The 23078-nt window shown below is 36.4% G+C and overlaps 1 protein-coding gene across 18 annotated transcripts in view; it reads left to right on the top strand.

Annotated features, from left to right (window-relative positions):
• Positions 1-23078, top strand: part of GOLGA4 (golgin A4) — a 74040-nt gene that overhangs the window by 29939 nt on the left and 21023 nt on the right. For 16 of the 18 annotated variants that reach the window (XR_010433492.1, XM_064667665.1, XM_064667651.1 and 13 more), the window contains 10 exons: positions 1390-1488; positions 2011-2149; positions 6078-6265; positions 7240-7323; positions 8137-8284; positions 14327-14505; positions 15518-15649; positions 16657-16812; positions 17748-21811; positions 22443-22564. Coding sequence is in view for 17 of the 18 variants with exons in the window: in XM_064667665.1 (XP_064523735.1) it covers positions 1390-1488; positions 2011-2149; positions 6078-6265; positions 7240-7323; positions 8137-8284; positions 14327-14505; positions 15518-15649; positions 16657-16812; positions 17748-21811; positions 22443-22564 (5311 nt within the window). In the remaining variant the exon portion in view is untranslated. Of the gene's footprint in view, positions 1-1389; positions 1489-2010; positions 2150-6077; positions 6266-7239; positions 7324-8108; positions 8285-14326; positions 14506-15517; positions 15650-16656; positions 16813-17747; positions 21812-22442; positions 22565-23078 lie in introns of those variants that run through there. The other 2 variants (XM_064667708.1, XM_064667733.1) reach the window with 2 other exon arrangements.

Genomic DNA, 23078 nt, shown 5'->3' with positions numbered 1-23078 from the left:
TCTGTGTTGATTTCAGTAAATCTCGTTGGCACTTTTTCTCACACTGACTTGCTTTGCTTCGTTTGGAAGGAATCACTTCTAAAGGTCAGAAGGTGATTAGTAGTTGCTGAGAACCTGAGGCAATGCAGCGTTAAGAAGTGGATACAGTGGATATAGGAAGAGAGGAATTTTTGCAGTGACACTTTCCATCACTGTCCTGCCTGTGCATGACTGAGCAGGCTCAACTAACACAGCTGTGGTTCTCAGAGCTGGTATCAGAGTCAGCTGTGGCAGGGGACTCTGTTGGAGGTAAGGGATAGGCAGCAAGAGTAAAAGCAAGATTTAGAACTGGAGTAAAGCAGCATAGAAGCATCTGGTGCCCTGTGTTTTGTCTCGTTTGCTTTTTCATCCTTTCTTTCTGTTATCCTCTGTCCTTGCCTGGCTAATGGAACTCAAGTTTATGGGTGGGGATTGCTTATATGCAAGTGATCTTTGCAGAATAACGGTCATAGAAGGATTCTTTTCTTGGGGTAAATCACTGGGAAGATATATATGGATGAAGTAAATATATAAATAAAAGAACTTAAAATACAAGTTTCAGAAAGTATTTACAGTGCATGCATGAAATATGTGTGGTCCTGGTTCTCTCAATAAGCAGTTAGATGTGAATTAATTTAAGTGCATTTGTTTACTATTAGAATGATAATTATTTAAAGAAATTTTAATATTTAAACTTTAGAAGTATAGGAATTAAATAGAAGAGACCTCCCTCAGGAAGTATGTTTTAAGACTACGTAGATCCTACTAATGCATTTAGGCAACATTTATAGGTTTCTAAGGGTGTTCAGCCAAATAATTGCACATAAGTATCAAGTAAAGCCACATAGTTAAATTATTTGGCATTCTCTGTTTTGTCATTGGAGACACATTCGTGGAATAAAAAGGCCAGCTTTTTTCTCTTACACGTGGCATTTGTCCTATTAGAATGGTGGCATGTTTAATGAGCATAATGAATTTTACATTTCTGCTGTTTATGTTGGCTTAGTCTGGAGGCTGAATGAAGAATATACTGAAGTGCGGACTTCAATTTCCAGGAGAAATGTGTACATGGAAAACAGTTTTTCAGGAGCAGGCTTGAAATGATCCCTATACAAACTTACTTCTAGGAAGAAAGAAAGAATCCTTTATAATTTTGCATCAAATCTGGACTCTTGCTGTTTTAATGCTGGTATTATAATGGGATGTTCTTATTATACTGTGTGGAATGTCGTATAATAAAAGAAATGTCCACTGTATGGTTGTATTTTGGGGTCACAACTATGAAGAGATATTTTAAATATTATTTCATAATATTTTGATCAGTCTTTGAATTCACATTTCAGTTTTCATTTGAGATGTGTTTATTCACAGGAGCTCCAGATGGATCAACAAGCAAAGAAACATCTTCAAGAGGAGTTTGATGCTTCCTTAGAAGAAAAGGATCAACTTATTAGTGTGCTGCAAACTCAGGTAAGATACTTTACCCAACAAGTGTTCTTCCGAAGTGCTTTTATTACTTTTTCATTCTAGCTATCTATTTCCTATAATGCATATCCATGTTTTATTATAATTGCTGTGAAGCTGTAAAGCTTCTTGAGAATTGATGATTATCTAGAAATTAGGTGCACCTTTGTGGTAGAGGATACCTCTGCAAAAGTCTCACTCATGTTAAATATGATTGATTTACACTTAAATTTTGCTAAAGTAATTTTAGCTCAGACATCTGTTAATGTTGATGTCTTGATAACAAAGATATTATGAAGGTATTTATGTGTTTCGCTTAATTGGTCTTTGTTTCTCTACTCATAATGATAGTATTTTTGTTAATTTTAAGCATAATTCTGATTTTTAAAAAATGGTAAATTGAGACAGATTTTCCATTTTCTACTTGCTAATACCAATTTTATTTAGTTCTCTCTAGTTTTGAAGATTAACACATGATCTGTTTAGAATCCTTGGGGTTTTTTTTAACAAAAAGAACATTTTGTTTAGGTGTCGTTGCTGAAACAAAGGTTACAGAATGGTCAAATAGGCACTGAATTACTTGATCAAAATATGCAATCAGAACCACAAGTTCAAAGTCCAGCAAAAGAAGTCAGTGCAGAAAATATTGTGGAACCAGGAAGCAATGGTATGTATTGTGTCTTTTTCAAGAGCTTGAATTTTGAGAAATAAACTTGCTGTTATTTATGATGGAGTAACAGTATTTAGGTCTGAACATGTCATAGTAGGGATATATTTCCTAGAAGGAGACAATTGTTTTGAAAAGAATGTGGCAGCTAGAGGACAGGATATCTTAGTATCTAAGATACTAAATTTTTGTAAGAATTCAATTCTGATAGGTCTTTCCTTTGTCAGTATTGATAATAACATTGTAATTATTGCTTTGTTGGTAGGTGTTCTTACTACCCCCACTTAATATGATTAAGAGATTCTACCTCCCATAAGCAAGGACCTATCCCTGGAGTTTAGAGAGGAGACTAGTTGCTAATCTCTGTCTTTTGTTTGTGAGTTTGTGGAGTTTTTTCCCATTGGCTTTATCAGTAGAAAGTAAAAGCAAAGATCAATTTTGATATTCCTGTGATTAAATAACCTAAGTGTTCCCCGCACTGGCAGGTTATTTGAATTAATGGGACTCCCAGTATTGTGTATATTTAATTACTGAGCAGTGCCCATCATAATGCTGATACAGAATAAAAGTGTCATTCATTGGTAGCCTTCATAAAAGGGTAGGGTTCAGACAGAGGTGAACATGTATCTTGAAATGATATTTGTTAAGCTGTGTTCAGCAAAAATCTACTATTATTTTTGTATGTACAGATAATATGAAAGGATAGATGAGAGATGCTCTTACTTAGTGCCATGATTTTTGTCATCATCATGGCTAGGCTTCGTGAACGAAGATTTGGGAGGGGCTCTACCCACCCTTGCTGCAAGTGCGCTGGTGACTAAAAAGGCCAATGTGAGATAGACAAGTCCAGTTGCAAAAGGCACAGCGGAAAGGCTTCTTAGGTGGTATATTCTGCAAGACACGATTCTCTCTGCGCTGCCTTTTCTCCTCAAGGGTGATCCTGTGTGCTTTCTCAAAAGCATCAGCAGCGTTATAGATGGTGTGTCTCCAGACCTCCCAATTGGAGGCCAGAGTAGACCAGTTACAATAATCAATATGGCCAAGGCTGAGATGTTGTTTCAGGGAGTCCTTGTATCTCTTCTTTGGGGCTCCTCTCTTGCGGCAGCCGGTGGCAAGTTCACCATAAAGCAAGATCTAAGGGAGGCAGTGATCTTTCATCCTTGAGACGTGTCCTGCCCAACACAGCTGTGTTCTCAGCAACATGGCCTCTATACTTGTGACTGCTGCTTGTTCTAGAACAGATGTATTGGTCACATAATCTGACCAGTGGATGTTTAGGATTGTACGGAGGCAGCGTTGATGGAAGCGTTCTAGGAGTCGCAGGTGGTGGGAGTAGATGATCCATGATTCAGATCCATACAAAAGAGTAGACAGCACTATGGCTCTGTAAACACTGATCTTTGTACTTTTCTTCAAGTGTTTATTTCGCCAAACTCTTTTATGGAGTTTTCCGAAAGCTCTATATGCCTTTTGCTAACCTGTTGTCTGTCTCTCCGTCAACTTACTGTCCGAGGAGATGAGGCTACCTAGGTAATTAAACTACTGGACTGATTTGAGTTCTGATTGGCCAATGGTGATATGGGGATGATGGAAGGCTTCCTGAGGTGCAGGTTGATAGAGAACTTCTGTCTTCTTCAGGCTGACTTCCAGCCCAAAAAGCTCAGCAGCCTCAGCAAAGCAGGATGTTAAACGCTGCAGAGCTACTTCTGTGTGGGCGACGAGGGCATTGTCGTCAGCGTAAAGCAGCTCACAGACAAGATGACTTAAGGTCTTAGTATGGACCTTCAGTCGCCTTAGGTTGAATAGGCTTCCATCAGTACAGTATCGAATGTAGATACCATCTTCTTTATTGAGGTCTGCCATGGCCCTTTGGAGCATTATGCTGAAAAAGATTGTGAATCAGGTTGGTGCAAGAACGCAACCTTGTTTCACACCACTGGTAATTAGAAAGGGCTCAGAAAGTGCATTGCCATATCTGACCTGGCCGTGCTGATCCTCATGAAGTGAGATGACCATTTTGAGGAACTTGGGGGGACATCCTAAACGTTCCAAAATCTGCCATAGGCCTTTTCTGCTCACAGTATCGAAAACCTTGGTGAGATCAACAAAGAGACCTTTGTTCTGTTCCCTACACTTCTCTTGCAGTTATCTGAGAACAAATACCATGTCTGTGGTACTCCTATTGGCTCTGAAACCACACTGACTTTCAGGTAGAATTTCTTCTGCTATAGCAGGTATTAGTCTGTTCAAGAGTATTCTTTCCAGGATTTTGCCAGCAATGGAGAGCAGAGTGATACCACGGTAATTTGAACAGTCTGATTTATCTCCTTTCTTCTTATACAAAGTGATGATGGCTGCGTCACGAAGGTCTGATGGTAGTTCACATAGTTCCCAATAGCACACCACAAACTCGTGAAATTTAGCATGGAGTGCATGTCCCCCATGTTTCCAGATTTCAGGTGTAATTCCATCAACCCCAGCTGCCTTGCCAGTTTTTACCTGCTGTATGGCCTTAAGAGTTTCTCCCAAGGGGGGGGCAATATCCAATTCATTCTTCCCCAGTTGTTGTGTGATGGACTGAATTGTTGAGTCTTGAACTACGGACTAGTACTGAAAAGAGTCTGAAAGTGTTCAGACCATCGATTCAGAATGGAGATTTTATCTGTGAGAAGCATTTGCCCATCTGCACTGAGTAGAGGGCTTTGGACCTGGTATGCAAGCTCGTATGCTTTTTTCAAGGCCTCATAGAATCCTCTGTGATTCACCTGTATCTGCGCATAATTGAATTTTTTCTGCTAGATTGATCCATTGTTCTGGATGTCACAAAGTTTCTGTTGGAGCTTGCTGCATGCAAGACGAAAGGCTGCTTTTCTTACATGACAAGAGTGCTTAGTAAATAATGTAAGAATCAGGATTCAGGATGTTTCCTGTGCTGGAATTTGCTTCTGGATTATAATGTATAAGACTTATGGTTGTGAACAGAACCTCTGAATTTATCTGATCCTATTTTCATGCCAAGTAGTCTTGCAGCCTCCAGAGCATCAGAGCAGAAATACAGAGTAAAATACTACCCAAATGTGCTAGTTATACAGAGAGATTCAAACTGAAAGAGAGAAGGTTTAGATTATATATTAGGAAAAAACTCTTTATTGTGAGGGTGATGGGACACTGGAACAGGTTACCCAGAGAAGGTGTGGATTCCCTGTCCTTGGAAGTGTTCAAGGGCACCCTGGATGAAACTCTGAGCAACCTGGTCTGGTGTAAGGTGTCCCTGCCCATGGTAGGGGGGTTGGAAACTAGATGCTCTTTAAAGTCTCTTCCAACCCAAATCATTCTGTGATTCTACAAGGACAGCTCAGAAATACACTAAACATAACCTTTATCCTGCCAAATGTAGTATTGTCAACCTGGATATTTTAGAACTAAAATCATACCCAACCCTGAGGAAGCAAGAATCTGTGTGCTTGGCACTTGAGAGATGTAATTTGCTTTGCTTCATATTTTTTACTGCATGTACCGATTCTGTTAGTAGCAGCAGGCAGGTTTATAAATTATGATGACTTTTTAATTGCATAAAAAACCTTTTTGACTAATAATTTGGTTTTGAAGTCGATAAAGTAACTTGAGTTTTGTAAATTAATGTGGTGTGAAAGAGTGTATTTACAGTTCTGTGTATGTGTAGCATGTTTCTGGCAGTTATAGTAGGAACTAGGAAGTCTTGCAGACTTGACGCAACTTTCTTTAGAGCCCTGTGAGTCACCCTCATTGTGAATGACAAATCACAGAATCACACTATATTCTGAGTTGGAAGGGACCCGCAAGGATCATCAAGTCCAACTCTTAAGTGAATGACCCATACAGAATGCAGATCTGCATTTTGGAAATAGTGTGCATATGGTGATGTTGCATATGGTATGTTGTCTTGTAGAGGATAACGAAGATTCTGTTAAAGCACTGGAAACTCTCAATCAGAGGGTGAAGCGCCAAGAGAACTTGCTGCAGCGTTGTAAGGAGATGATTCGGTCACATAAGGAGCGCTGCGCCCAATTAACCAACGAGAAAGAGGCACTTCAAGAACAGTTAGAAGAGAGGCTTCAGGAACTGGAAAAAATGAAGGTGTGGAAAATGGTCTAAACTTTATGTGTAGCTATCAAAATATAGTAAGAACTCCCAATATTTCCAAAATTTATTAATAGGGCAGACCATTAAACAAACTGTCCCTGTACTTTTTTGGAGTTTAAAGTGCACCCACCTGGAATTAACGTGCTGAGCAATTACTATTCAAGAGCAGTAAAGTAGGATGTGAAACCTTACTGTATGAATAACTATCAGAATGGCATCAGAAATAAGTAGTTGTGGGAAATTGGGGTGAGGGAAAGACTGGCTTAGCACAGAAGACAGAAGATAAAGTGGGAAAAGTGGAACTGAGCTAAACCTTTAAGACAGTGAAAGAGGCATCAGTTATGTAAATTAACAGAAAAAACAGAAAGACAGGACAATGGAGATCACTATATAGTGAGCATAAGTGGAGTCCCAAAGCTAATAAATTAATATTTTGCTCAGTTTTCCTTTTAAGGCCATTAATGTTGAGTATGGGGTAAAAGTAAGGTGGCTGATAGTAATTGAAACATGAAAATGTGCTAAATATAGCTGTACTCAACTTTAGTTACGAAGATCAGATTTCCGTCTCTGTCTCTGAGCACTAGCCTGGTTTGAAAAAGCTCTGAAAGACTTGAGTATTTTAAGGACCTTTTCCACAACAAGACCAGTAATGATCATTTATGTTGCATTGCTGAGATCCTCTTGTAAGCCAAGATGCAGATAATAGAACAGGTGCTTTAGGCATGTTTCTTGTTTTACTGTAGCAGTTCAGACCTCCATGTTTGAAGGCTGTAACAAAGCCTTCAGATATCTGAATTATTATAGAAGCCATGAGGCAGCTACCACTGGGAGATTTAAAAGTAATTTAAAGCTGCTTACTTCAGTTTCCCTGGATTGTGTTCTGTGTTCTTCCTCCAAGGCATAGTGCAAGGTAAGAGCCAAACCTAAGCTGTTTGTCAACCAACTTCTGGTTGGGGTCTTTTTTTTAGGACCTTCACATGACTGAGAAGACTAAACTCATTACGCAGCTGCGTGATGCAAAGAATTTGATTGAACAGCTAGAGCAAGACAAGGTAAACAAAACTGTAGATTTTGAGGAAGAAAACGCAAAATATCTTGCTTCTTGGTATTAGAAGCTGTTCTTAGTGATCTGATGGTCTGGTTTATGTTTTAATAAATAATTTAAACTACCTGAGAATTTAATGGTATATATACCACAGGGTATTTTGTCTGTTGGGTTATACTTAATACTGCAAGATGATAATATTTAGGATGAAGCAATTATACTGGATACACTCTTTGATATCAGCTTTAAAACAAACCAAAAAAAACCCCCAAGCACAAATAAAGATGAGATACAATTAAATGAATTAGAAAATGACAGTGAAGGAAAAGTAACTGTAGTTTCTACAGAAAATGAAGAGTTTATAATTTTTTTGCTCCTTAAAAGTTTTTTTTTTAATCACAGTCTTGGTACTTGGAGTAACTTCTGGTGGTGTAATAATTGATGGGACTAACATTGTATGTGCATGTTCTCCAAGGAGAAGCACAGACTCTACAATGCTTTTATTTTGGGTTTGTTTACAGAATGCATATCTCAAAGAAAAGTGTCTGTATCAGAAGGAGGAAGTTTTTGGATGGCACTTGGTTGCTGGAGTTCTTCTCACCACTAGATAAATTTTGGATACTCTTAAAAATAATCCCTATTCTTATCTCTTTTTGGTTAGCATTTTGTGTTTTCTGACATAGACAAATACCATGGTCTTTGGTCTTGCAGTAATAGACTACAGTTTATTCCTGACAAGGATTGTGTCCTGGCTTGAAATTGTTTCAGCTATATGTTTTATTTATTTGCTAGCTTTTTATCACAAGGACCTTTTCCATAGGGTATGGTAATTGCAGAGACAAAGCGACAAATGCATGAAACGTTGGAAATGAAGGAGGAGGAGATAGCCCAACTGCGTGCTCGGATCAAACAGATAACTACAAAAGGCGAGGAATTAAAGGAACAGAAAGAAAAATCTGAAAGAGCTGGTAAGAAATTCTTGAGATTATTAGTTTTCACATTTAAACATTAGAAAGTGTGGTCTTTTACACTCTTTCATCAATTGTTATTTGGAATGGATATTAAGAGATGCTCTTTTTCCTAATGTTCTACATATCACCCCTGCTAGCATCATTACTAAATTCACTTCTGGTCAGCAGGATGTTTTTGGCTGGCTTGTGTCAGTTACCGATAAAACTGGAGATTGGAGGGAATCTGCTGAAGGGCAACTGTACTTCTCTGTTTATAGGAAAAAGATTGATAGAGTTTTTTGCTGGTATTACTTCAGAAGAGGAACTTGCAGCTACCCATAAATGGTCGTATAACACCACAGTATTTTACATAGAAGACATAACAGTGTATAAGAATTTGTGAAGAAGTAGAAATAAGTGTTACAACTATAATAAGCATTTTCTTTCAATAATTCTAATGGAAGCATTTCTGATTTCTCTTTAGTGAAACAGCAGTAATGATTCCTTTTGCTTCAGGCTTGGAACATAACATTTATGTAACTGTTACATGCTGTAGTTTGCTTTTGATGGAAATTAGGTAACATTATTTGTGTGTGCTTGCAGTTCTTCTTTTGCTTCAAGTGAAGTTAAACCTTTGTTTTTTAAGCAGTGAAATTGTTTTGTACTGTAATCAAATTCTTTTAGAATAATTTAGTTTGCTCTCATAGGCATGTAAAGAAGCTCACTCTTTTGGCAGAAGCTCGAGTGTTAGTTTGAATAAAATATTATATGTATTTTTCTCTAAAAAGCAATGAGAAGTTCAAACAATTCAGTTTCTAGTGGTGTATTTTATGTGTACATAGATTTAGATCAGAACTTGCAGTTTTAAAGATTAGTTTGGGTAGATCATTCTGCTGTAATAAAAGCAGCTTGAACATCCATCTTGTGAAAGTAACAAACATTTTAATCATTTCCTCTCCTACCCTTCTAGGTTGTGTGTCTTTTTAGGTCTGGAAATTCATACTTCAGAGTCAGTCAGTCCTACCAAAGTTGTATTTTGTTTAGTACTTGGAGACTAGGAAGCTTCTCTTCATGATTAAAAAAAGAAGCTGAAAACTCTTTTAACAATTCTGTAGATATGAAGTTATTGTCATAGTTGTTTGAAATACAGCATTTTTTGAGGCAGTAGAAACCTCTTAATTATGAAGTAATATCTACACACTCTGCTTAATACAATAGTTTCTTCAACTTTGCCTAGCCAGAAGCTGAAATTGGGTTAGATATGATGCTGGAAACCTGGAAACCTGACCTATTTTAATGAGAAGTAATTTCATTTAAATGAATAATGTGTTGAGTACACCACACTTTTCTAGGGTGAGTTTTGTATGTTAAATGTGCTCTTTTTTAAACAAAATTTTAAAGTACTTTTGCTAGTTTTTATGGTGCATAAGTATCAACTTTACTTTTGAGTGCATTTATTTTTGTACTCTATTAAGCATGCGTATATAAATGTTGGAACCCTTGGAAAATCAGTTAACACTGTGTCAATGACAGAATTGTAAGGTGACCTTTACTAGATTTTTCTGTTACATCCTTAGCTGAATGCATTCCAAAAATGTTGTGATGGACAACGAAAGCGTAGTTCACTACAGTTGAACTAAATTGTTCAGATTTAGTTTGTTCAGACTTCAGAAAGTCATGCATATTGGGACAGCCTGAAATTGCTTCTAGGTCACAACCTTTGAGTTGAACTGGTTTTGTGAATTTGGTGATTTCATGTATTTGAGGTCAACATTTAAAGTTCTGGTTTATGGCTAGTAAATCTGAGATGACTTTCACAGAATCACAGAGTGGCTAAGTTTGGAAGGGACCACAGTGGGTCATCTGGTCTGACCTCCCTGCTCAAGCAAGGGTCATCCTACAGCACTTGGCACAGAATTGCATCTGGACCGTTAGATTCTAGACTTCTTTTCCTATATGATGATTTAGTGAAAAAATTATTTCAGGAAATGAAGTACAAATGTTAATTTCATTTATGTTTTAGCGAAATTAGGCTTAGCATGATACATTTATACTTGAAATTTAATTTTGTAGTGCTGTATTGGAGTGATATAGTTTTCCACATCATTGTTTTAACTTACCTAGTGTTATGTGTCTGGCATTTTTCCTTTCCAGTGACCTTAGTGAATTGCTCCAGTGTTTGATTAATGTGAATGCATTTTTGTGTAATGAAATAGCAAAATGATATGTATGCTTATTTTTTGCCGTGTTTTGTAAACTCGTAACTTGGTCTCCCCAGTTGAAGATAATTTTTTTTTAGTTAAAGGTACATTATGTTAAAATCTCACAGAGCATCTTGTTTTTTGTGCATCCACACATGCCAATAAGTGAATCATGGTGCCTTTCCCAAGCCTTGTATGAACAGGACTGGGGTAAGGGCTCTGTTTTCTTACATCACACATTGGGTGCTTGAACTGGGCTCTAAAAAGTAAATTCTGTGCTTCTCAGGCATTTCTACTTGAAGTAACTGCAACTCATTTTTTTTCAACAAAGCTCTTTTTAGTATTTGTAAATTTACTGGTACTGTTTCTTCTGAGATTACCTGACGTAAGTCCTTTGTGATTTCTCAGGATGCAGGTTATGGACTTTCTTGTATTCTGTTCAGTGAACAAAGTCTTTAGAAAGCAAATGCTATTCTTTGTAGGCATTTCTTTTGTAAGCTTAATTAACATATGCTTTGAACCTTTCTACAGAAAAAAAAGGTTGGACTGTGCATTTAAATCCTGCCTAGATGCACAAATCAGCTATAGGAAATTAATTTGACCTTTGTTTCTCAAGATTTGGACAAGATATCTAAGCCCTTTGCCAGCCTGTTTAGTGCTTTCTTCACAATTTTTAGCACTAGATGGCGCTGTAGTTGAAGGTAAGAGGTCTGCGGCGCTGGGCAAGTAAGCGAGAAGTCTGTGGAGCACAGACTGATATTTCACTGGGTAGGATAGGCAAGGCGAAGGGAGCCGAGACTGGTACTTTGGAGTGGCGTAGGTAAAGCAGTCAGTTCTCCAGCACACATTTTATAAGAATCAGTTTTGCAACCTTGCACTCCTTAAACTCTGCTCAGGCTCATTTTTTTTTATTTACTTACTGCACTGGAAGGTTTCCAGTTTGTCTGGTTTGGTCATGTGAATGGGGTTTTACAAGATTCACCTGAGACTCTGTTGGTGTGCTTGTTACTGTTTCTAATTTGCTAATATGCCTTTGTAAGACTTCATTCAACCAGTCCTTGATTGGAAGACCTTCCCTCAACAAAACTCTGCATGTTGGAGAAGAACACTAGGCAGTGCCTTTACTCTCTGCATTCAGAATAGATGTATTTAAATAAAAACAAGGACTTTATTCCAGGTTTTTATACGTGGTAGAATTAAAATCTCCCACAGATTAAAAATAACAATAATAATGGAGACAATATTCTGTCTACTTGATTATAGAGGGCTAAACTCTACTGTTTTGAAACTTGGTTGTGTCAGGCTACACTAGAATTATCTACTTTCAATAAAAATGTTCTGTTTTGCTTAAGTGCCAGAAGTGCCTGAGATGCATATGATTCAACTTTTAGAGAGCTAAGTGTGTTTTTGTGAAGTGTTGCTTCTTTGTGCATTCATATCCTCTTGGCTTTTTATCCATCAGCTTCTGTCTAGCTTTTGTATTAGCATCCTGCTTGTGATTATGGTGATGCAGCTGTTGTTCTGCATGTTGCTCAGCAATTTCATATCAGTAGTCAATCCTAGTGTGAACCTGGACCTTCTCTTTGGCAGATTTGTGGGCTGTGGAAAATGCATTCTCTTTCCTTTTGCAGAAGTAACAGTTACTCAAATGGAAGGAAAGTACATAGTGCTCAGAAAAAGAATCAGAAAATGTGCATGGAAAAGTGAAATAACTTAATCTTGTACTTGCAGGCTTTAGTTTCAAACTATACTTTGTAAAGGTCTGTAGGGTGATTTGCCTTTTTTTTTTTTTTAAGACATTTATGGTGCTGTAATACTGAAGGACTTGGCCAGTTTTTCCTGGCTGTGCCTGCTTTTGTTAGAACCGAGAGGAGTGTCAGGGAAGTCAGTACCATTCTCCAAACACAGTTTTTGCAGGCCATGTTCGTAATTGAGTTGTACCCAGGGTAGCAAGGAGGGAGGACTTGAGTCCTGTGGGTTGCAGGTGGCAAATGCCTTGAGGATTGTGAAGAACTGTATAACATAAGGAGCTATAAGCCTAGTGCATGCTTGTAATATATTTTAGATTGTTTTCCTGTTTGAAATAATTTCTAGTGCTCTTAATTTTTTGTAATAGTTTTAGTATTTAAGCAGAACCAAGAGTGAAAAAGTGGATACAATGGTGTGCTTTGGTATTTCCAGTCAGTAACCGCTCTGTTTTGCCCTAAAGCATGATTGTTTCTGTGAGTAGTCAGAAAAAGGCTTCCTTAAAAAACAGAAGACAATTCTGCAAAAGATCAGATTTTGTGTGAATGCAGTTTTATGAAATTAAGTTACTTGAAAACATATTTGCAACATTGCCTCAAGAGTACAGATTGTGGTTCAAATCTTCAGTCTTAAATGTTATCAAAAGATGTGGAATGGAAATTATTATCCACTTCTCAAACTCATACCTAAATGTTATTAAATATACTTTAAAAAAAGCAAGGATTGCAAGAATTCCTGTGAATGCCTGCCAAGTAACGGTGAATCAAAGACACTAGAGATGTGCATGTCTATTAAAATTTTCTTTTGGGGATAGAACTAAGTGGAAGAAAGCTTATCATACTTAATTACACTTAAAAATTTATTTTGTTCTCTCTCCTCCCAAACTAGAATCCAAGTAGTCCATGGTATAGTAGAAAAATATACTTTTAGGAGGTTGTGCTCTGATAAATTACAGTATTAATATTGGCACTGTGATTTTGAGTTTTATAGAGTTGCTTTGCCAAAATTCTGTTATGCAAAGTATTAGCGATATAGTGGAGTGTTCTGACACGAAATTTTTTTAATATGCAGCAGGGGGTTTCCATATTCGTGATCCATTCAGGAAAAGAGATTTCCCTGATAGTGATCAAGCTCTAGTCTTGTGTAGTTCTCTATAGCTTCTTACATCAGTTTTAGTGAGGAACTCAAATACTGGTATTGAGTAATAGTAATAAACTGGCTCATAATACAGGGATTTATTTTCTTTTTATATCTAACTTATCATTTAGGAAGTGGATAAAATATGTTAGGATACATCTCCTTAGCATGGGATGAAGATGGCGAATTAGTGCTTTTGAATTGTAAATTAAAATGGATTCAGTGGATTCGTGCATCTTACATGGGTGTAAATAAATTTCATCACTGCAGCTTTAGTGTTCTTTTGAAACACAGCTGTTCAAGTTTTCTGGGAGCAATTTTTTTTTAATTGCATTTTATTTTTGAAGTTTAGAAGCACAAGACAGTCTTCTCAACACTCAAGCATTTTTCCAGTGTTTCTGAATTGCACTGATAGTAGTGTACATTAAATATAAGTAGTGAAAAAATGAAATTAGCAAAGCCATCTCTGTGGACTCTATGAAACCCACAGTTAAAGAGAAGATTCTTTAGGTTTTACAGTTTATAGTTAACACCTCTTAAGTAAATAAAGTATTATGTTTGAGTGTTCTATTTAGGAAGATCTCGTTCATTATTCACTAAAAACTGACTTGTGTAGTAGTCATTCTTGGTTTATGTTTCTGTCTGCTTTACTGGAAAAACAACTTGTGAATAGCCTTTTCTTTGTGCAGCTGTTTTCCTCTTTTTCAAAGTTATTCAGCAAATGTAGGCAGAAGAGGAGCCGTAGTTCATTCGCTTATATGGTTTACTTATTTTATAGTGATTTTAGGGGAGGAAATAGAAGCTACAGGATGTATTAGAAGACATTCACAGCTATTTGTCTGTTCTCTTTTTTCCTAGATAATAAACACGTGAATTCTTGATGGATTCCTAAATTCATTCTTCTCTAACTTATGTAATTCTTCTATCAAAGGACATAGGTATTTCTTGACTATCATACACTTCTTTTTCTTGGCAGCTTTTGAAGAGCTTGAAAAGGCTCTAAGTATTGCCCAAAAGACAGAGGAAGCCCGGAAAAAACTGCAGACAGAAATGGATGAAAAAATTAAAGCGATAGAAAAGGCAAGTGAAGAAGAGAGGTTAAATCTTCAACGGGAATTAACCAGAGTGAAACAAGAGGTGGTTGAGATTATGAAGGTAAAAGCTTAATTAAATTAATCTCTAGTTGTAAAATACATCAGTATATCAGAGCTTTGTTATAATTTTGCTGTTTAATAAAATCTATAAAAATTATTTTCTATGATTAATGATTTACTTAAAGCAAAATAGAAAACTCCTCATAGACTTTTTTTCCTCTAACAATTTAAAATCAGTACATCAGTGGCATGTAAAAAAGAACAGTATGACTCTTTGTTTCACAGTGTTTAATAAAATCATTTATTAGAGGTACATTTCAGACTTTAAAGGGAGTCAAGAAGAAGAAATTAATGGTGGTAAGGTCATGCATCTCCACCAAGATTTTGGGTTTCACTACTAAGATCTTTTAATCATTATCCTAGCTGAGTATGTGTAAATGTTTAAGAACTTGTTGCCTGATTGTTTGCTGGTGTAAGAATTGCTAAAATTTACTTCATCTGGTGTATTCAGGTCAGAATTGCAGGGGTACTGCACATGCATTGCAAAGCTGTAAATTCGAACACCTTTAAATTACAGTTTTTTTGTTGACATTTGTAATGGTATTAATTTTTCTAAGAGAATACTCTGATCCTTTAGGAGAATGACTGACGTGCTTTACATTATTCTTAAATAAAGCACATATAGTAGGCAACTGTCTACAAAGAGTATCACTACTTGACTTTGTGGATCATGAAATAACAAGAATACAGGGAAAGCTAGAGAAAGAAGTTCCTTGTCCAATGTATTATCATGTTTGAATTGAAAATACTGTTTGCCTTGGTAGAAGAGTCTTTAGAAAATGTGACATTCCTTTTAGTAGTACTGTGAAAAACTTGAGAAGGGAAGATGGATAACTTCAAGCCTGAAAATAAGAGCTATCAGGGCTTAGTATTAACTCGTTACTTATTCAAAGGGAGTAAAGAGATGATTCTGGTTTCTTCTCTCTGTTGCACTGCTTTTCTTATTAAGAAATTATACAAAGTGTTTTGTTATTTAATATTTGAAATGAGTTTTTTCTGACTTTGATTCACAGAAGTCTTCAGAGGAACGAGTTGCTGAACTAGAAAAAATCCATAAAAAAGAAATGGCTACCAAAGATCAGGAGCTAAATGAGAGATTACAGGCACAAGAAAAGGTGTTCCAGGAGAAGATGAAGGCAGCTCTTGTAAGTAAACCTTAAATGCGTAGAAAGACATTTCTCTAAGTGTGAGTTGGGATTAGAAGTCTTGATCTGACGCTACTCCATAGTGAGAGTCCTTCTGTGCTCAAGGATAGGAGTTTTCTCCAAAAGTCAAATAGCTCAGAGACTTCAGCAACATGAAAAGAAACCAGCTGCAGTGATCCAGACTGAATAATGATAACTTATTACTATCAATGCTCACTAACAGCTGTGTCTTTTGGAAATGGTTTCGTTTTTTGAAAATTTTATTTAGACTTGTTTTTTTAATTTCTTCCTCTGAATCACTGGTAATTAGCCACGGCAGCCTAGAGTAAAAGATGTACAAGAAATAAGGCTGTTATTTGAAAAGTGTTGGTATGGTTATGTTTGGTTGCGTTGTGTTATGTGAACAGGGTTAACTATTCTTAGCGTCAGACCTCAGAAAAAGAATTTTCTTCTAGGTCAGGTTGGGAGGAATCACTGGAATTCTTTGCTCTTTTTTGCAAAGCTATAATCTACTTCAGATCATCATGTAATTTTACCTAGCAAATACTAGATTGGTTTTTATGCCACTCCATGATGGATGGTGACTGTAACTGAGGTCCTTTCCTGACTATATTTTTCTACCTGTTTCTCAGATTATTTTCTTAATTATAAGGCACAGAGGCTTAAAATTGCATTAGCAGTGGAATCAAAGGAGAACAGACCTTTATTCCTTTAAGATGTTATTCTCAATTAATAGTGGTAAACAAACTAAAATGAAAGGCTGGGATGCATTATGTTTTTAGTGCAAAGAGAAATAGAAGACAAATGGTTCCCAAGAAGAGAAAATGCAAGTGATTTATTACAATTTTGTTTTCACACATGAAAACAAACTCTGTGTGTGTGTGTGTATGTAGAAAATAAAGGTGATTAGTGTACTCCTGTTAACTGAAAATATCCTATCATAATGTTTTTGAAGGTGTGATGACTGTATTTATAGTTTATTGTTTTAGTTGTATTTCTTCATGCAGGAAAAAAATCAGAGTGAGTGCTTAAAAACCCTTCAAGAGCAAGAACAGCAAGAATCCCTAGCCTTAGAAGAATTAGAGCTGCAGAAGAAAGCCATACAGTCTGAGTGTGACAAGAAAGTTCAGAAGATGCATCAAGAAGTAGAGACTTTTAGAACTGTGAGTAAAGATTCCAAAAGAGTAAACATTTACAAGTAGTCCTTTCTCTATGTGCTTAACTGTGACAGGTTTACAAATAGAGGGTGGGTTTGTTGTGATTGGGTAGTTTTAATCCCAAAATGCTTCTTGTGGGATTAAAGCGACAGAAATTTAATGTATTGCTATGGTATGCTGCAGCTCCTAGCCCTTTACTAGATAAGATGGCAAAATATAGAAATACATTCACTTTATATCATGGCATGAGATATGAATTTGTATCCATCGACATAATTTTTATGTATGTAATGCAGAAGTTAAAGTTCAGCCTGTTTAATTTCTGGGTACTGCTACCTTAAAAACACTTAAAAGGATACTTTAGGAAATAAAAATTTCTACTTAAATTTTTCAAGTATCTTCTGCTTTATGTAATGGGTAAGATTGTATTATCTGCTAATGCAAGTTTGTACATTATTCCACCACTCCCAAGTGTTAGTTTGGAAGTTTTGCTTATAGAAGCATTTCAACTTTACAGCACCATTTCCACATGAGCTGGAATTCAGATAACTCGATAGATAGGTACGAAACTCCTTAGTGCTACCATAGATTCCCAATATCTTTCATCTTATTTGTTGGTACTTTAGCTTAAGAAGAAAATCCAAACATATCTCTCATAAATATCACATGACTTATTTTATTTGAATTAGTTACATTCTTTTCACAGTTCATTTTCGCTGCAGTGAAATAGAAAGTTTTTTATTAAATAACTAACTCTGCTTCATAGAAGCAAAGGTGAGAACAAACTAGATGAATGAAAGGCTTATAAAAATAGTTGATATTCAGTAAAATAATGAAATAAATGACTTGTAATAATCTCAGCCTGGTAAGATTTTTAAAAATTTAATTAAATTGTTACCTTTTGAATATTCATATTCTTTTAAAACTATGTTCTTTAACAGAGGATTCTTGAACTGGAGAGCTCTCTTGCAAAGTATTCGCAAGGTGACAGAAAGCAGTCAGAGGAATTAAGTACTCTCATAGAGTCTGAAAAAAAGCAGCACAGTAAGGAAATCAATGATATGGTTGAAAAACACAATAAAGAATTGGAGAATGTGAAACAGCAGCAAGAAAGTCTTTGGACAGAAAAACTTGAAATTTTAAAGCAACAGCAAATAACTGAAATAGAAAAAATAAGAGAGAAACAACAACAAGAGATAGATACTATTTTGAAAGAAAAGGAAACAGTTTTCTATGCACACATAGAAGAGATGAATGAAAAAACATTAGAAAAACTTGATGTGAAACAAACAGAACTAGAAGCACTGTCTTCTGAGCTATCAGAAGCACTAAAAATACGTCATGATTTAGAACAAGAGCTCTCAGAATTAAATAGTAAAGTGTGTGAAGCAAAGCAAGAATTGGAAGGAAAGTTGGAAGAAGAGAGGAAACGGCACAATGAAGTGATTGAAATAATGTTAAGAGAGCACGAAATGTCTATTCAAAGTGTTGAGAAAGTACTCAAAGAGGAACTCAACACGCTCAAGCAATCCCTGGAGGAGAAAGAAAGGCATTTGGAAGAATTAAAAGCACATGAACAGAAACTAAAGGAATCTGCAGAAAGATCTGAAGCTGAACTTGTCCAAGTGTCTGCAAAGCTAGAGGAGCAAAGCAACGAAAAAGTAACCTCTCTAACACAACAGTATGAATTTCAACTGAAGGATCTACAAAGAAAGGCTGATGAGATGAAGAGAAGTCTAACTGAGAAGGAAAATGAAATTGAGCACATGAAGAAATTACAGAACAACCAAGTGGAAGAACTTAAGCAGAAACTGTTAGCCACAGAGGAGAAAATTAGTGCTTTACAAGGAGAGTATGAAAGTAAACTGAAATGTCAGGAAAAGAAAATGGAAAAAATGAAGCAGAAATCTAAAGATATGCAGGAAACTTTCAAAAAGAAACTTGCTGAGCAGGAAGCTAAACTAAAAAATGAGCTTGAAAACAAGCAGTTGGAGTTCAGTCAGAAAGAGAGTGAATTCAATGCTAAAATGTTGGAAATGGCACATGCCAGCTCAACTGGAATGTTGAATGAAGCTGTGTCAAAACTTGAATCTAATCAGAAAGAGCAACTAGAGAGTCTTGCTGAGGATCATAAGAGGAATTTGGAAGAAATTATCCAAAGTTGGGAAAAGAAACTTAATCAGCAGGTTGAAGAGCTCCAGGAAAAACATGATATGGAACTGCAAGAGAAAGAGCAGGAAGTTGGAGACCTGAAACAGAAGCTTGCCATCTTCACTGCTGAAAAGGAGGACTCCAGAATAGAAATAACCCGACTGAAGGAAGAGGAAGTGAAAAGGGAGGAGTGCCTGAAGGAATTGCAAGAACAGCTAAGGCAGTCAGTGGCTAGGGTGAACAGTTTGTCAGATACAGAAAGTGACCTGAAAACACAGTTGAGAAAATTGGAGGGTGATCTTAAACAGTCCTTGGAAGAGCAGACAAAACTTCAGGAGCAACTCAGTAAACAGAAAGCAGTTGAAGAGAAGGACAAAGCTAAAATTACTGAGCTGGCTGATAGACTGAAAACTCTTGAAGAGCAACTCCAAACTGTGCAATCTTCTCAGTATAAAGATCATAAAAATTATGAGAAAAAAATAGAGGCGATTCAGCTAAAAGAAACTGAATTTAAAAGGTTGTCAGGAGAACTTGCAGCCCAGTTAGATGCTTATTGGAAAAATGTTGAAGCTTCATTGCAAACAAAAGGCAATGAATTAATTGAAAAATGTAATGAAAAAATTAGCATAGTAACATGCAAAATTGCAGACTGTGAGCGCCAAACTGCAAAAGTTAAAGAAGCAGTATTAATCAAAACAAGTAAGATAACTGAACTAGAAGCTCAACTTAGAGAAATAACAGAGCATCATTCTGCTGCTACTACTTCTTTACAAAAGTCAATGCAGGTGCTGCAAGAGAAGGACAATTTAATTATGTCCATGAGAGCTGACATTGAAAGACTTGTAACAGAAAAGGAACAATTGCAGAAAGAGGGTGGGCATCAGCAGCAAGCAGCATCAGAGAAAGAAACTTGCATAACACAGCTGAGGAAAGAGTTATCTGAAAATATCAATGCTGTTACATCAATGAGGGAGGAACTCCAGGAGAAACAATCTGAAGTGTCTGCTCTCAACAAAACAATTAATGACCTTAATGTTAGGCTTGAGAGCACAGTAAGTTTAACAGAGAAGGAAGCAGCCATGTCTCTGTTAAGCAAGCAACATCAAGAGGATCAGTTGCAGTTGTTAAACCAGATACAAGAGTTATCATCCAGAGTTGAGATGCTGAGTCAAGAAAAAGCATCAGCCCTTGATTGCATGGCCCAGCTGTCAGAGTGGAAGATGAAAGCACAAACCAGGCTTACACAAAATGATGATACTATTAAAGATTTGCAGAGCAAACTTGAATTAAGCAATACTGCAACCAGTAAAAAAGATGAAGAGCTAAATAAACTGAAGGAGCAGCTGGCTAAACAAACCAAGAATCTCGGTAGTTTAAAAAGTGAATTGGAACAAAAGCAAAACAGGAAGGAAAAACAAGAAAGTGAGTTAACCTCAAAATTAAAAAAACAAGCAGCAAAAATTGCTGAACTAGAAAAACACATTGCTCAGAAAACTTCAGAAAATGATTCCTTGGTGGAGGAACTTAAAAAGTGTAATGAACAAAAAGACACAGAGAAAAAAGAGATAGCTTGGCAACTCCAGCAGGCAGAGAACGTGGCTTTTGAAAAAGACAATAGGTTTAAGAAGGCTGAAGAAAAAGTGCTTAATCTTGAGAAGCAAATAGAGTCACTGAAAGCTGATTTTGAAGCAAAGGAGAGGGAATTTGATCAAATGAAGTCAGTGATGCTTAAAAGCAAAGAGGAAGAACTGAAAGAATTAGAAGAAAGACTGAATGTAGAGAACAGCTCTAAGCTGGCAGATTTGAAGAAGAAGGCAGAGCAAAAAATAGGTTCTATTAGAAAGCAATTAATGTCTCAGATGGAAGAAAAGGAACAGAAATTTAAGCAAGATAGAGAGGATCAGTTAAGAGAGTTGAAACAGAAAATGCAGGAGAGAGAAGCCAAAATCGAGTCCTTAGAAGAAAAAATTAAGTCAACAAGAGATTCCACAGAATTAGAGAAGGAAATGCTAGAAAAACTAGAGAATGTAAAAGCTGCTGTAGAACAAGAAAAAAATAACATGCTTGAGAGTATCCAACAGACATACGAAGAGAAAATGCATGTGTTACAGAAGGGCTTAACTGAAAAAGATGAATTATTGCAGAAGTATGAGAAAGAACAACGAGAGAGTAATGACTCTCATCTAGAACTTCAAAACAAACAGAAAGAACTCCTTAAAAAACTAGAATATGTTGAGAAGAGCCATCAGGAAGAGCAGAGTAAGACCGAAAGCCTCAGGAAGGAACTTCAGGAGCAAAGCAAAAAATACTTATTGTTAGCAGATGAGCATGCTTGTTGTGGTGGTGATTTAGCAAAAAGTAGGGAAGAATTGAAAGGTAAAGAACAAAAACATCTTGATATGGAGAATATAATTGGAGATTTCCAGAAAAAATTGCAGGAAAAGGAGGCAGTCAGTCAGTCTTTAGAACAGAAGATAAAAGAGTTAGAAAATAATCTAGTGAAGAAAAATGAAGTGCATAAGATTGAGATGGAAGATAAAAGTTTAAGATATGAAGAAAAGCTAAAATGTTTACAGCAACAGTTGGATGAAAGAAATGATAGTCTGAAAGCTTTTGAGGAAAATGCTGAAGAAAAGGCTAAATCTGTTTTGGAGCTGCAGAAATTACTAAGTGATACGCAGAACCAGCAGAAGGACTTACAGACTAAACTGGAAGAGACTGAAAGGGAGAAACAGAAACTACACAAAGAGGTTAATAATCTTCAAAAAGACTTACGTACTTTGCGAAAAGAACATCAGCAAGAGCTTGATATAGTAAAGAAGGAGTCCTTAGAAGAAATGGAGCAGAAAATCAGGTATACTCTTTGCTCCTGTTTATGTTACCATTTCTGTACTTTAACCACTAAAACCTCAAAAATACTTTTCTAAAGCTCAGTTTCTAATGAGGAAATAATGGCTGGTAATTTTCTGTCATTTTTCTAAAATAGATAAACAGAAAGAAAAGAAGTCTGACTTTCGCCAGAGTAATACTGCTTCTGATCTCTTTCAGTGATGGTCATTTTCAGCATTGCCAAAGCAGTAAATATAATTTTATTTTTCTCAAAAAGGAAATCAGATGTTATCAAGAACTGTCCATATGTACTGTGCAAAATGTGGTGTAATGCTCAGCACTCTTAATAGTTTCTCAAGCAACAAATTCCCTAAAAATTCTGCTTTTTATGGCACATTCTTTGCTTCCAGATCTTCAACTCCATATCTTTTGAAAGGGTTCAATTCTGGGTTGTTTTTAAATGAAACACCTACACTTTCCAGGTAAAATAAATAGGGGGGGGGAACAAAATTCTCACAGAATTCATATAATTCAAAACCATCCCATTTTAAAGTAGTTTTGGAGAAACTCCCACATCTCTGACCTTGCTAAACTGTTCTTGCACACTCGTTAAACATTTTATTTCCTCACTGTATTTTTTTGACGTTTTTTTACAGATGTGAACAAGAAGACATTGAGTTAAAGCACAGCTCTACCTTAAAGCAGTTAATGAGAGAGTTCAATACTCAGCTGGCTCAAAAAGAGAGAGAATTGGAAGCAGCAGTAAAAGAGACAATCAGTAAGTGAAATACAAATATAACTGTAATCAATAAAATAGTCAGAAAACTGAATCTTCAGTTGTTTTGGGGAAGCAATTTTACCTGGGACTGTGATAAACACATATGTTTTATGAATGCCTGGAGAACCCAGGAGAAGAACTTCCCTTGCTTGGGAAATAACATATAAATATTAATTTTAGTACAATTAGGAAAGTGCATGTGTAGGTGTTCATCCTTACCCTGCAGGATGGATCTTTGATCTAGCACTCTGTTTACATCTGTCATGGCAAGAGTTACCCATTATAGCCTGTCTTTTTGTCATATGTTTAGAAGAAAAAAAAAGGGAGTAAGACTTTTCAGGTGAAAGTACACTGGGGAGTTTTCATTGCAGTAGTACATTGTCTGCAGTAGTACACACTTTAACACTCCATTGTTGAATATATGGCAGTGAAGGGTGCCTTTTAGAGAAACGTAGATCCATATGAGAATCAGAATAGCATTTTTTTAGCTGCCTCTTGCAGATTTCATTCACTG

Source organism: Pseudopipra pipra, chromosome 1 (assembly GCF_036250125.1).
Source record: "Pseudopipra pipra isolate bDixPip1 chromosome 1, bDixPip1.hap1, whole genome shotgun sequence".
Lineage (NCBI taxonomy): Eukaryota > Metazoa > Chordata > Aves > Passeriformes > Pipridae > Pseudopipra > Pseudopipra pipra.
Note: the sequence above shows the minus strand (reverse complement) of the source record. Positions and strands in the feature narration are given on the sequence as shown.